At 39.9% G+C, this 12,759-nt stretch overlaps 1 protein-coding gene across 3 annotated transcripts in view; it reads left to right on the top strand.

Moving 5' to 3' along the window:
- Positions 1 to 12,759, top strand: part of LOC124874372 (dynein axonemal heavy chain 8-like) — a 71,021-nt gene that overhangs the window by 43,085 nt on the left and 15,177 nt on the right. For all 3 annotated transcript variants that reach the window (XR_007039784.1, XM_047375713.1, XM_047375712.1), the window contains 8 exons: positions 2,910 to 3,063; positions 3,159 to 3,323; positions 3,481 to 3,707; positions 3,801 to 3,919; positions 4,107 to 4,210; positions 9,065 to 9,241; positions 9,786 to 9,953; positions 12,174 to 12,389. Coding sequence is in view for 2 of the 3 variants with exons in the window: in XM_047375713.1 (XP_047231669.1) it covers positions 2,910 to 3,063; positions 3,159 to 3,323; positions 3,481 to 3,707; positions 3,801 to 3,919; positions 4,107 to 4,210; positions 9,065 to 9,241; positions 9,786 to 9,953; positions 12,174 to 12,389 (1,330 nt within the window). In the remaining variant the exon portion in view is untranslated. The remainder of the gene's footprint in view (positions 1 to 2,909; positions 3,064 to 3,158; positions 3,324 to 3,480; positions 3,708 to 3,800; positions 3,920 to 4,106; positions 4,211 to 9,064; positions 9,242 to 9,785; positions 9,954 to 12,173; positions 12,390 to 12,759) is intronic.

Raw genomic sequence — 12,759 nt, 5'->3', positions numbered from 1 at the left:
GTGCAGCATTGGTTTGCTGGTTACTATCTCCTGCGGTCATTAGGCAAGAGGTGGGATATACCCTTGACAGGTTGCCAAACTCAGTCTTTAAGGACTTCTGACACTTTTGTGCAAATGACTAAAACTGCCTCAGGGTTCTTACATAGCCTGAAAAACTATGAAAAAAGTATGGAATTTGATTTCATTTTTTTCCTGGTCTGGATAAAAATGGAAAAAGAAAATCCAAGTAAGGACATAACATTTCTTCTGTCATGGTTACATGTCGAAAACCATAAAGGTTAATGTTGATGTTGAATATAATCATCGGAAAACCTTCTTCAAGTGATGAGATTGAAGTGGCAGTGTAGCAGTTATGCGTAGCATTGGAACAATTTATCTGAATGACTAAAACGCTTCTAAAACCACCAGAATATCCTACCTGTTAAATATATGTTTGTGGATGCAAGACATTCCTTCATCAGAATATTTAACTTGAAGAAGAATGAAAGAAGGAGACAGTATCAGACAAGCTTTTATTGCAAATAAATTAAAATAGACTTCTACAAATACAGGTTATTTCTGCAAAAACTTTCTCCATAAATAACTTGTGTGACAGTCTTTATTATATCTGGCACAGTCAAACTGTATCCACCGACATAGGTCACACTGCACCTGAAATGATAAAGTGACAGATACAGAATAATCAATATTCAAAAATATAGAAATGTAGTATAATTATTAGCGCAAAATAGACTGTTTGTTGTGATTCATGTGGTTGACGCTAAACAATAAGAGTGATTTGTGGTTTACAGTATAGTAACCATATTACAGACATCAAACTAAAGTCATTTACAAAAATGCTTACAGGCCCACTGTCATGTAAACTTAAAACAAGAAGTAATACAAAAACCTAAGGAAAATAAGACGTAAAATAAATTAAGACTTATTGGAAACTTTGGCGAAATGAAACTTCCACAAGTAGGACATCTCTATAAACGGGCTTTGTGGTACGAAATTTGTGATGTATCATCGGTGTGTGCATGCGCAAAGTAGGGGGCAATGGCTGCACTTGATCCCTGCATTGATCACAGAACTTATGCAAAATTCTGTTCCCATGAAATAATGTGTTCCCCTTCTATCTGTACATTGAGACTCCATGAGGCACTGTTGCTTCACATGGGATGTGTGCTTGCCTGACACAAGCCGATTCTCCTCACAAGTCTGCTATCCACTAACCCTAACCTCACAGGACTCATACCTAAACCTAAAGAACTCTGTGGAAACACTATATGGTGAAATACATGTACTTGTAACACCGCTGCTGTATGATCAGGGGGACAGAATTTCCCACAAATTCTGTAATCAATGCAGTGTTCGAGTGCAGCCATTGCCAGTATCTGGCTCTGACAAAAGGTCCTAAATGGTGAACTAAAAAAGCATGTCTTTCTTTTAACCATTAGAGTTAGAAAAACACAACCTTTTTTATTTTTGAAATTGTTGTTTTTCTAATTTAATTTTAAAACAAAAAAACATTTAAAAAAAAGCCTCATTATTCATTTTTACTCATTATTTTTGAAACGGAAAAACCAAATAATGAACCATACAATTGTCAGGGTTTGTGGTTGAGACGGACCAAAGTGCAGACAAGAGCCGGGCAGCAGCAGGTTGCAGGAAGGCATTACCTTTATTTTCCGGTTACTTCAAAAATCCGTAACAAAAACGTAGCATAGATCTTGGCAAAAACATGGCATAACTCATAGCAAAACGTAGCATAGGTTTCCATAACAAAGCATAGACATAGTAGGGAACGGGGTAGAAGGAACCAGCGAAGGACAAACAAAACCACAGAGCTTATAAACAGAGGGAAGTGGAGGATTGACCAATGAGAATGAGAGGTAGGAATTCAGGGGAGATAGAAATCAGGTGTGGACCAGGTTGTAGAGAACTGAGGGAATGTGAATAGTTGCTATGATGACCAAACTAGAAAAGGGGAACACGAGAGGAGCTTAGACAATAACATAGCCAAAGGGAACCTGACAAAAACAGACTATAAGAAAGGGACTGAATAACAAAACTCAGGGAAACAGATCTAAGCAAAACTATGTACGAAAATAAATAATCAAAAGCAACATAAGAACCTAGAAAAGTCATTAACTGAAAAACTAGAGGGAATAGAAGAAACACCACAACCTAAATATTAACAAAGAACCCATAAACAAAACCTAAACCAACACTGACTGAAATAAGAGGAAAGGAAAACAGAAAACGTGAGAAATAGGAATTGCGCACACCAAAAGAAAACAATAACTAAAGCCAACCTAAAAAGGGAGACTGGAACTATAGAAACAGAACTGAGAAACTAGACTAAGAAAGAGAACAAATACCTATCATAAAGAAACACAGAGATATTAAATGAGAAACTAAAGAATCCAAGAACAAAGAACCATAATAATAACAATAATAATAACAATAATAGAACCGTATAAAATAAGAAAACTAAGAACAAGAGGAGAGAAAACAAAACACGAGGAGGTGGTAGAGGGAGCAAAAGAACTAAATAATCAAGGTTACCAAACCCAAAACAGAAACATCTAAGCAGAAGGTAAACAAACACAAAGCCACAAACAAAGTCCCAAAATGTCACACCCTGACAACAAATGGGTATTTCCAGAACTATTGCTTATCCCATCCATTTAAATGTTGAGTGCTTCTTCCTCTTTTTCTTTATTTCCTTCATCATGTCCTTCCTTGCTTGTGTGCTTTGTCCCTCTCTGTCTTTTTGGAGTTTTTGTTTATCTTTTGTGTATTCCTTTTTTCCATATTTTTTTGTCTATCCTTCCTCCCTTGTGTCCTTTCTTTCTGCCTTCGTTTCTTCCTTCTCAAATGCAGGACTCTCATTCTTGAATATGTGATGTTTGCTTTTCATTTAGATCATACAACATGAATAATTTCATGGATGACCTCAAACTATTGTTCAAAACAGCTGGGGCTGACGGCCAGGGCATCACCTTCATTTTTACTGACAATGAAATCAAAGATGAATCCTTCCTTGAACACCTGAACAACGTGCTTTCTTCAGGAGAGGTGAAAAAGCATTCATAAGAGAACTTTAGATTCTAAAATGTAAGCTTTTTTGGCTCTGGTGATGTTGACTTTGTTCTAAATGAACTGGTCTGCAGGTCTCCAATCTTTTTGCAAAAGATGAGATTCAAGAGATCACCCAAAACCTTGTTCCGGTTATGAAGAAAGAGTTTCCTCGCCTTCCACCAACTTTTGACAACCTTTATGAGTACTTTATAGCACGAGCAAAAAAGAATCTGCATGTTGTTCTTTGCTTCTCACCAGTAAGTTAAATGTATATTTTGTTAATTAAAAGCAACATACTTTTCAGAATCTTTACAATTTTGGTTTGTTTTTTGTTGCTTTCCCTATTGCTTTAAATCATACCACCACATAAATTATTTTCATTTTATTGCAATTTGTTTTTTTTCTTTTTTGTAGGTGGGACAGAAGTTTCGGTGCAGATGTCAGAAGTTTCCAGGCTTGATTTCTGGCTGTACAATGGACTGGTACAGCCCTTGGCCCTGTGAGGCCCTGGTTGCTGTATCCAGCCATTTCTTATCAGAGTTCCCAGTGGTTTGCTCTGCTACTGTCAAGGCTTCACTGATGACCACAATGGGAGTTTACCATGACAGAGTTTCTAATGCTTGTGAAAGTTACTTTGAAAGGTGTTACATTCATACAAATCAAATTCACTTTATATGTTTCTGAAATATTTGTTCAAAAACTTGCATGATCTCAAAGTGTTGTTTATTTTTCAGCATCCGCAGAAGAACTCACGTGACCCCTAAGTCTTACCTCTCTTTTATACATGGTTACAAAACATTATATAGTGAAAAGCACAACGACATCAACACATTGGCAGAGCGCATGAATGTTGGTAAGACATTTCAAAAGCTAGGGTAGGCTGGTAATTATTACTAATTCACAGATAAAATGCTTCTTCAATGAGTCTTTACCTGTTTCACCTTTTGAATGTTTTGATGGCATTCTAATTTAATCAGATTTGCATGTACTGCAAAATGTTTATAAAAAAAGACTCAGAAAGAATTTCTTTTTATATCCAGGTTTGGGCAAACTAAGAGAGGCCAGTGAGTCCGTGGCTCAACTGTCAAAATATCTCGAAGTAAAGGAAAAAGAGCTGGCTGTAGCATCTGTCAAAGCAGATGAGGTAAATGGTGAACAGGCCAGTCTGTTGCTCAGAAACATGAAGAATGTGCACATATTAGTCTGTTTCCCTGTCAATGCAGTCATCGTAAAGGCTAAGTACACCCTTTGACTTAAAGTTTGGTGAACCACTGATAGCAGCAGTAACTTGAATTTGTCTTTTTCTGTATGATTTAATCTGTCTCTCCCATTGCTACAGAGGGATTTTGACCCTCTGCTTCGCAACATTAGTACAGTTAATTGAGATGTTTCAGATATTTGTTTTTGCATTGTTGTCTAAAGATCCCAGTACAGCATTTCCACCTGGTAGGTGTTGGGATATTGACCTTGCATCATCTCGATTTTTTTCCTTTATTAGCCATTACTAAGTTACTGCAAGGTGCCCAGATTCTATGGCTAAACAGGCAAAATTATCCCTCTATCACCTGGGACATCACTTCTGGGAAGACAGGCAACTGTCTTAAATGTTTTTGACTTGTATTTATCTTTTTACTGTAAAAGTATGGATATCGAATTCTTTATATATATATATATATATATACATATATATATATATATATATATACAGGGGTTGGACAATGAAACTGAAACCTGCTTTTAGACCACAATAATTTATTAGTATGGTGTAGGGCCTCCTTTTGCAGCCAATACAGCGTCAATTCGTCTTGGGAATGACATATACAAGTCCTGCACAGTGGTCAGAGGGATTTTAAGCCATTCTTCTTGCAGGATAGTGGTCAGGTCACTACGTGATACTGGTGGAGGAAAACGTTTCCTGACTCGCTCCTCCAAAACACCCCAAAGTGGCTCAATAATATTTAGATCTGGTGACTGTGCAGGCCATGGGAGATGTTCAACTTCACTTTCATGTTCATCAAACCAATCTTTCACCAGTCTTGCTGTGTGTATTGGTGCAGAGTCATCCTGATACACGGCACCGCCTTCAGGATACAATGTTTGAACCATTGGATGCACATGGTCCTCAAGAATGGTTCGGTAGTCCTTGGCAGTGATGCGCCCATCTAGCGCAAGTATTGGGCCAAGGGAATGCCATGATATGGCAGCCCAAACCATCACTGATCCACCCCCGTGCTTCACTCTGGGCATGCAACAGTCTGGGTGGTACGCTTCTTTGGGGTTTCTCCACACCGTAACTCTCCCGGATGTGGGGAAAACAGTAAAGGTGGACTCATCAGAGAACAATACATGTTTCACATTGTCCACAGCCCAAGATTTGCGCTCCTTGCACCATTGAATCCAACGTTTGGCATTGGCATGAGTGACCAAAGGTTTGGCTATAGCAGCCCGGCCGTGTATATTGACCCTGTGGAGCTCCCGACGGACAGTTCTGGTGGAAACAGGAGAGTTGAGGTGCACATTTAATTCTGCCGTGATTTGGGCAGCCGTGGTTTTATGTTTTTTGGATACAATCCGGGTTAGCACCCGAACATCCCTTTCAGACAGCTTCCTCTTGCGTCCACAGTTAATCCTGTTGGATGTGGTTCGTCCTTCTTGGGGGTATGCTGACATTACCCTGGATACCGTGGCTCTTGATACATCACAAAGACTTGCTGTCTTGGTCACAGATGCGCCAGCAAGACGTGCACCAACAATTTGTCCTCTTATGAACTCTGGTATGTCACCCATAATGTTGTGTGCATTTCAATATTTTGAGCAAAACTGTGCTCTTACCCTGCTAATTGAACCTTCACACTCTGCTCTTACTGGTGCAATGTGTGATCAATGAAGACTGGCTACCAGCCTGGTCCAATTTAGCCATGAAACCTCCCACACTAAAATGACAGGTGTTTCAGTTTCATTGTACAGCCCCTATATATATATATACAGTACAGAGCAAAAGTTTGGACACACCTTCTCATTCAAAGAGTTTTCTTTATTTTCATGACTATGAATATTGTAGCTTCACACTGAAGGCATCAAATCTATGAATTAACACATGTGGAATTATATACTGAACAAAAAAGTGTGAAACAACTGAAAATATGTCTTATATTCTAGGTTTTTCAAAGTAGCCACCTTTTGCTTTGATTACTGCTCCGCACACTCTTGGCATTCTGTTGATGAGCTTCAAGAGGTAGTCACCTGAAATGGTTTTCACTTCACAGGTGTGCCCTGTCAGGTTTAATAAGTGGGATTTCAAGCCTTATAAATGGGGTTGGGACCATCAGTTGTGTTGTGCAGGAGGTGGATACAGTACACAGCTGATAGTCCTACTGAATAGACTGTTAGAATTTGTATTATGGCCAAAAAAAAGCAGCTAAGTAAAGAAAAACGAGTGGCCATCATTACTTTAAGAAATGAAGGTCAGTCAGTCCGAACAATTGGGAAAACTTTGAAAGTGTCCCCAAGTGCAGTCACAAAAACCATCAAGCGCTACAAAGAAACTGGCTCACATGAGGACCGCCCCAGGAAAGGAAGACCAAGAGTCTCTGCTGCAGACGATAAGTTCATCCGAGTCACCAGACTCAGAAATCGCAGGTTAACAGCAGCTCAGATTAGAGAACAGGTCAATGCCACACAGAGGTCTAGCAGCAGACATATCTCTAGAACAACTGTTAAGAGGAGACTGTGTGAATCAGGCCTTCATGGTAAAATAGCTGCTAGGAAACCACTGCTGAGGACAGGCAACAAGCAGAAGAGACTTGTTTGGGTTAAAGAACACAAGGAATGGACATTAGACCAGTGGAAATCTGTGCTTTGGTCTGATGAGTCCAAGTTTGAGATCTTTGGTTCCAACCACTGTGTCTTTGTGCGGCGCAGAAGAGGTGAACGGATGGACTCTACATGCCTGGTTCCCACCGTGAAGAATGGAGGAGGAGCTGTGATGGTGTGGGGGTGCTTTGCTGGTGACACTGTTGGGGATTTATTCAAAATTGAAGGTATACTGAACCAGCATGGCTACCACAACATCTTGCAGCGGCATGCTATTCCATCCGGTTTGCATTTAGTTGAACCATCATTTATTTTTCAACAGGATAATTCAATTCAATTCAAAGATACTTTATTGATCCCTGAGGGGAAATTAGAATTCCAGTACAACCCATCCAAACATACATCATAACACAAGACAAGGGGGGGACGGGTCACCGAGGCTTTGCTGCCCACTCACAGGCGCTGCCCTTGCTAGATGATAAAAGAGGCCACATTAGGTAAGTAGAGGGAAAATATCATATTTCACACTTTATCCTTAGCAGGATACAGTTTGAGATTGCAAAAAATAACCTCAGCACAAAGAAGCAACAAGTTTACAAAACAACATCATGCCGGGAACGGTGAAGGTGGTGTGAGGGGTGCATATGTTTATCTTGAGCATGTGTGTGTGTGCAAGTGAGTGTGTGCAAGTAAGTCCATGAAGCACTGTCCCAGAGGCCATTGTCCTTGATGGTTCGTTGGAATGTTCATCAACCGGCCACAAAGTTCTGAGCAGGTCCACAGATGTCCTCAGGGAAGGGAGGGGGCAGAGGGAGCAGAGCGTCATGTTTACATAACTTCCAGGAGAAGTTGAAGATAGCCAGCCATCAAGGCCGTGCAGTGGAGCCAGATTCAGAAAAACAATAATTATTTGGGTCAGGTTGACTCTTAATTTTCCGTTAGCCTTGAGAGTCTCGCTGGTGCTTCTCAAAGGCAAATCCAAACAGCCAAATTCCTGGTCTTTCTGCCACATCCGAGCGAACAACTTCCTTCAAGATTTATCCCATTTCACCCTGAGTCCAGGAACCGCAACTTGCCTGCGATCCTGTGTAAGGATCACATCCAGTTTGCGATTCAGCTCACATAACATCTCAGTCTGAGTGCTGATCACTCTGAAGATCTCATCACACATGCGAGGCAGCCTCACAATTGCCAGAACAGCTGCTGACATTCTCCGAATTTCTCGATATCCCAGGTAACCGCTGACTCCAAAAAGCAGAAATCCTAATATCAAACATCCAATTATATACATATTTTCCACATCCTCGACTGACATTATCGACAAACACACAATCTTCCACTTCTGACAGGAGTCCATTGTGTATCCAGAGAAAAACGTCCAGTCCGGACAAGTGGGCTCTCCTTCACCCTGTCTTCTTGTCGAGAAAATTTGATCAATTGCATTGAGAGACCAGCTGACCAAATCCATAACTCAGAATTGAATTTGGAAGATATGCAAAAAGAGGCTCCAAAAAGATGACAAGACACAGAGCTGAAGCAGGGCAGATATGGGAGGGGTGCGGGAGACAGAGAAAAAGAGTCCTCCTCCACCGAGAGCAGAAAGAAACAAAAATGACCCCAAACACACCTCCAGGCTGTGTAAGGGCTATTTGACCAAGAAGGAGAGTGATGGGGTGCTGCGCCATGTGACCTGGCCTCCACAGTCACCGGACCTGAACCGAATCGAGATGGTTTGGGGTGAGCTGGACCGCAGAGTGAATGCAAAAGGGTCAACAAGTGCTAAGCATCTCTGGGAACTCCTTCAAGACTGTTGGAAAACCATTTCAGGTGACTACCTCTTGAAGCTCATCAACAGAATGCCAAGAGTGTGCGGAGCAGTAATCAAAGAAAAAGGTGGCTACTTTGAAGAACCTAGAATATAAGACATATTTTCAGTTGTTTCACACTTTTTTGTTCAGTATATAATTCCACATGTGTTAATTCATAGTTTAGATGCCTTCAGTGTGAAGCTACAATATTCATAGTCATGAAAACAAAGACAACTCTTTGAATGAGAAGGTGTGTCCAAACATTTGCTCTGTACTGTATATATATATATGTTTATGAAAAACTTAATATAAAAAATATTCCAGGGTTGGAATGGACACATTTTGGGGCACATAACATGTTTTTTGATTTGAAATAGGTTTTGGCAGAGGTAACAGTTAGTGCTGACGCGGCTACTAAAGTGAAGAATGAGGTCCAGGTTGTGAGGGACAAAGCCCAGACACTTGTGGACGGAATTGAGAAGGAGAAAGCCATAGCTGAGACAAAACTGGAGGCAGCCAGGCCAGCTTTGGAAGAAGCTACAGCTGCACTGAATGTAAGATCTCTGCGACTTCAGCTGGGGACTCACGACACGACTTTCCCAGTCTTGACAGATTTTGATACTAGGTGTTCACACTAACAGACTGGTTTTTGTTTTACTACTGAAAGATTGGATCACACAATTTCCAAGTGCACAGGATTTTTCAGACAACTTAAGCCAACTAAATGCATCAATCTCATTGAAACTCAAGGGGAACATTTTGAAACTGGAACAGACATAAGTGGCCGTAATAGAAGATATTGTCACAAATTGGACAGGCTATATTTCTGTGCCACTTCCACATAAATTGAAAGAGATGCAATCCACAAGTTAATATGATTTGGATGTTGACTTAAAAAACTTAAACATATCTGTTTGACTGTAACTGAAGTCGGGTCACATCCTCTCTCACTCTTGGACTGATTCTCCCTGCCGACTGAGCACAACTAGTGCAGACTGACGCAGACTTTCCCTGACTGGGAATTGTGGGCCCAGGTTTACTTGAACTTATTTGCATATCTACAACTTAAACATTGTGTTACTCTTACACGTTTTACAGACCATCAAACCAGCTGACATTGCTACTGTGAGAAAACTTGCCAAGCCTCCTCATTTGATCATGAGGATTATGGACTGTGTTCTGATTTTATTCAACAAAAAGTTAGAGACTGTCTCTGTTGATCCTGAACGGCGCTGCATAAAGCCCTCCTGGACAGAAGCATTGAAGGTACATATTCATATCAGCACTCCCTCCCTAATGGTATCTCTGCTGTAAGGATTATGATTATTGATTAATTAATATTCATCAAGAATTATAATTTAAAATCATAATTTGAAAAAAAAATTATTTCTTAACCAATAATCATTACTTACTAATAGAAATCAGAGATTTCCTCTGGTGTTGTGAATATGGGCTCAAAGCTCTTTAATAATTACAAATTATTGACCTTGTTTTGACAGATAAATTAGTCTTGCACGAAATAAACACAAACGCTTCTCTTAATTATATATATGAAGATTTATTGAAGCCAAATAATCCTGATATACCATTATTCTGGTCCAAAAACCTTCATCTAGCTAACAAGCACTATTCTACACAAAGGGAATAAAAATGACTACCTAACAATAATAGTAAAAGAAAAATGTATGCGCATTTAGTGTCTATGAAGGTCAAACCAGTAGTTTTATGGACAAAATGTGTAATTTGGATTAAATGGAAAGAGAAATCCTCCTGGTATTGATGTCTCGATCAACTGATAAAACGGTGGGACCACGCCCCTTTAGCCACTACCAGCTGACCGCCCCAAATCTTGACAAAGGGTCATAAATTGAATTATGTTATGCTGAGATGTGTTTTGATTTGCTGTGCAAGCGCTGCTGAATCATGCTGGTTAATGTTTGTCCAGCTGATCTCAAATCAGCCAGGAGTTAGAAGTTGGATTTTTAAAAGTTTTCATTCAAAGCAACTGCGGTCTGGGCCTCGCCCGACCACTCTTTGCTCCAGTTTTATTGCTGGAGATTTTCCACTGAGTTCCCGCCTCAGAGTTTATGACCCTTTGTCAAGATTTGGGGCGATTCAGCAGCGCTTGCGCAGCAAATCAAAACACAGCTCAGCATAACATAATTCAATCAGTATTGCATGCAACAAGTTAATACCTGAGATTAACTACTGGTGATCCTACATCACCTTAACTGCCTCATCCTGCCCAGACCTCTAAATGCACCTATCTGGTTTCATATGAAAAGAACAAAATTACTTTGAAGTTGATTTCTGCTCTCCACCGGTTGAAGAGGGATCAGGTCTGAAGAAAAAGGAGGGGGGGGGATCACGCGTCCGTGATCAAATTAAAGAAAAAAAAACTGTAATTTCTCATCTGTCCAGGAGGGGAAAAGATGAACCATTAGTCGACTGCATTACACAAGGAGGAAAACTCATCTCCTTGGAAATAGAACCTCTGTGGGTTTCCACCTGCGCATGGTGTCAGCGTGGTCTTCGATCGGTGAATAAATCCTCTGATCTTCTCGCATCAAACAGATTTCCAGCTTTCAAGCTCTTCTGGGAATGGCCTTGTGGAGCAAAAGTTCGCCTGTGAGCTTTTGTCTCTCCAGATATGTGCCTCCGTTGCGCTGTCCTGGGTGACAGGCGGGAAATGGCCACGAAACTCTCCATCTCAGCCGGTTTATACTCCCAGTGACGTCAGAGCTGCGACATCAGTTGAGCTGCATGTGTCGCAATGTGCGACCAAAATGGATGGCCCCAACACTGCATTAAAAAATCCAACAAATGTTCAGTTTTAAATGAACCCAAACACATTTTATTCGGTGTGTGTGTTTTTTGACAAGCATTTTAAATTCCACAAAGTAGCAGATTTAGCAGTCAAGTCAAGCATCACCCTCGTTTTATCCTTTGTCCACTGGCCTGTCCGTTTTAGAATATATTTTAAACCTTTATTGTTTTTTGATGGTTTTTAAAGCTCTTAATGGTTGGGCCTGATCCTACATTTCTTACTTGAGTGGAGGGTTCTGTGTGCGTGGTAGATCGTCCCAGATCGTCTTCTTGAATGTTCCAAGAACTAAATATAAACATTGGGGTGATCTGGCCTTTTCAGTTGTGACATCCAGACTCTGGAACCAACTCCCTCTGGATCTACACTCAATCACTGACCTGGCCCTATTTAAATCCAAACTTAAGGCCTTTTTATTTAGAAAGGTTTTTAATACTCGGTAGTACTGTGACATTTTGTACTAGATATCTAATTTTTATTTATTATTTACTGTGTTTTATTTGTTTTATCTGTTTTTGAATGATTTTTATTACTTTACTTTAAAGCGCTTTGATTGTCTGGTTGGGTGTTTAAAAAGGCTATATAAAAAAATAAAGGAAAAATTGCATTGTGAATTGTTTATCTCTCCAAATGTGATTTTATTTTTTTTATCTGCTCTTTAGCTCCTGAGCAGTCCTGGGTTCTTAACATCCCTTCAGAATTTTCCCAAGGACCAAATTAATAATGAAACAGTCGAGCTGCTCCAGCCATACTTTGAAATGGAGGATTATACAATGGAAAATGCCATGAAAGCGTGCGGTAATGTCGCTGGTCTCCTAGCATGGACATGTGCTATGGCCTCATTCTTTTCCATTAACAAGGAAGTTTTACCACTCAAGGTATGTTTTTATATACATATTTTTTATGCTTTTTGTTCTTTTTTTACATGGGTATTAGGGTGGGGATGTAGGAGTTTTATACCCTTTGAAGTTTTTCACATTTTGTTTACATTGGAACCACAAACATGAATTTGTTTTAAGATCTTATGTGAAAGACCAACTCAAAGTAGTACATAATTGTGAAGTGTAAGGTAAATGATACAGGGCTTTCATGTTTTATGTCATTTTTCTCTCAACTGACAACTACTAAGTGAAGGACTATCACATAAAATTCCAATAAAATACATTAAATCCTAAGTGCTTAACCAGAAGGCCACTAGACTTCTCTTGTTTTTGGTAGTAGTTTCACATTGAAGTTTGAGGCTGTAAT

This window comes from Girardinichthys multiradiatus, chromosome 9 (genome assembly GCF_021462225.1).
Source record: "Girardinichthys multiradiatus isolate DD_20200921_A chromosome 9, DD_fGirMul_XY1, whole genome shotgun sequence".
Lineage (NCBI taxonomy): Eukaryota > Metazoa > Chordata > Actinopteri > Cyprinodontiformes > Goodeidae > Girardinichthys > Girardinichthys multiradiatus.
Note: the sequence above shows the minus strand (reverse complement) of the source record. Positions and strands in the feature narration are given on the sequence as shown.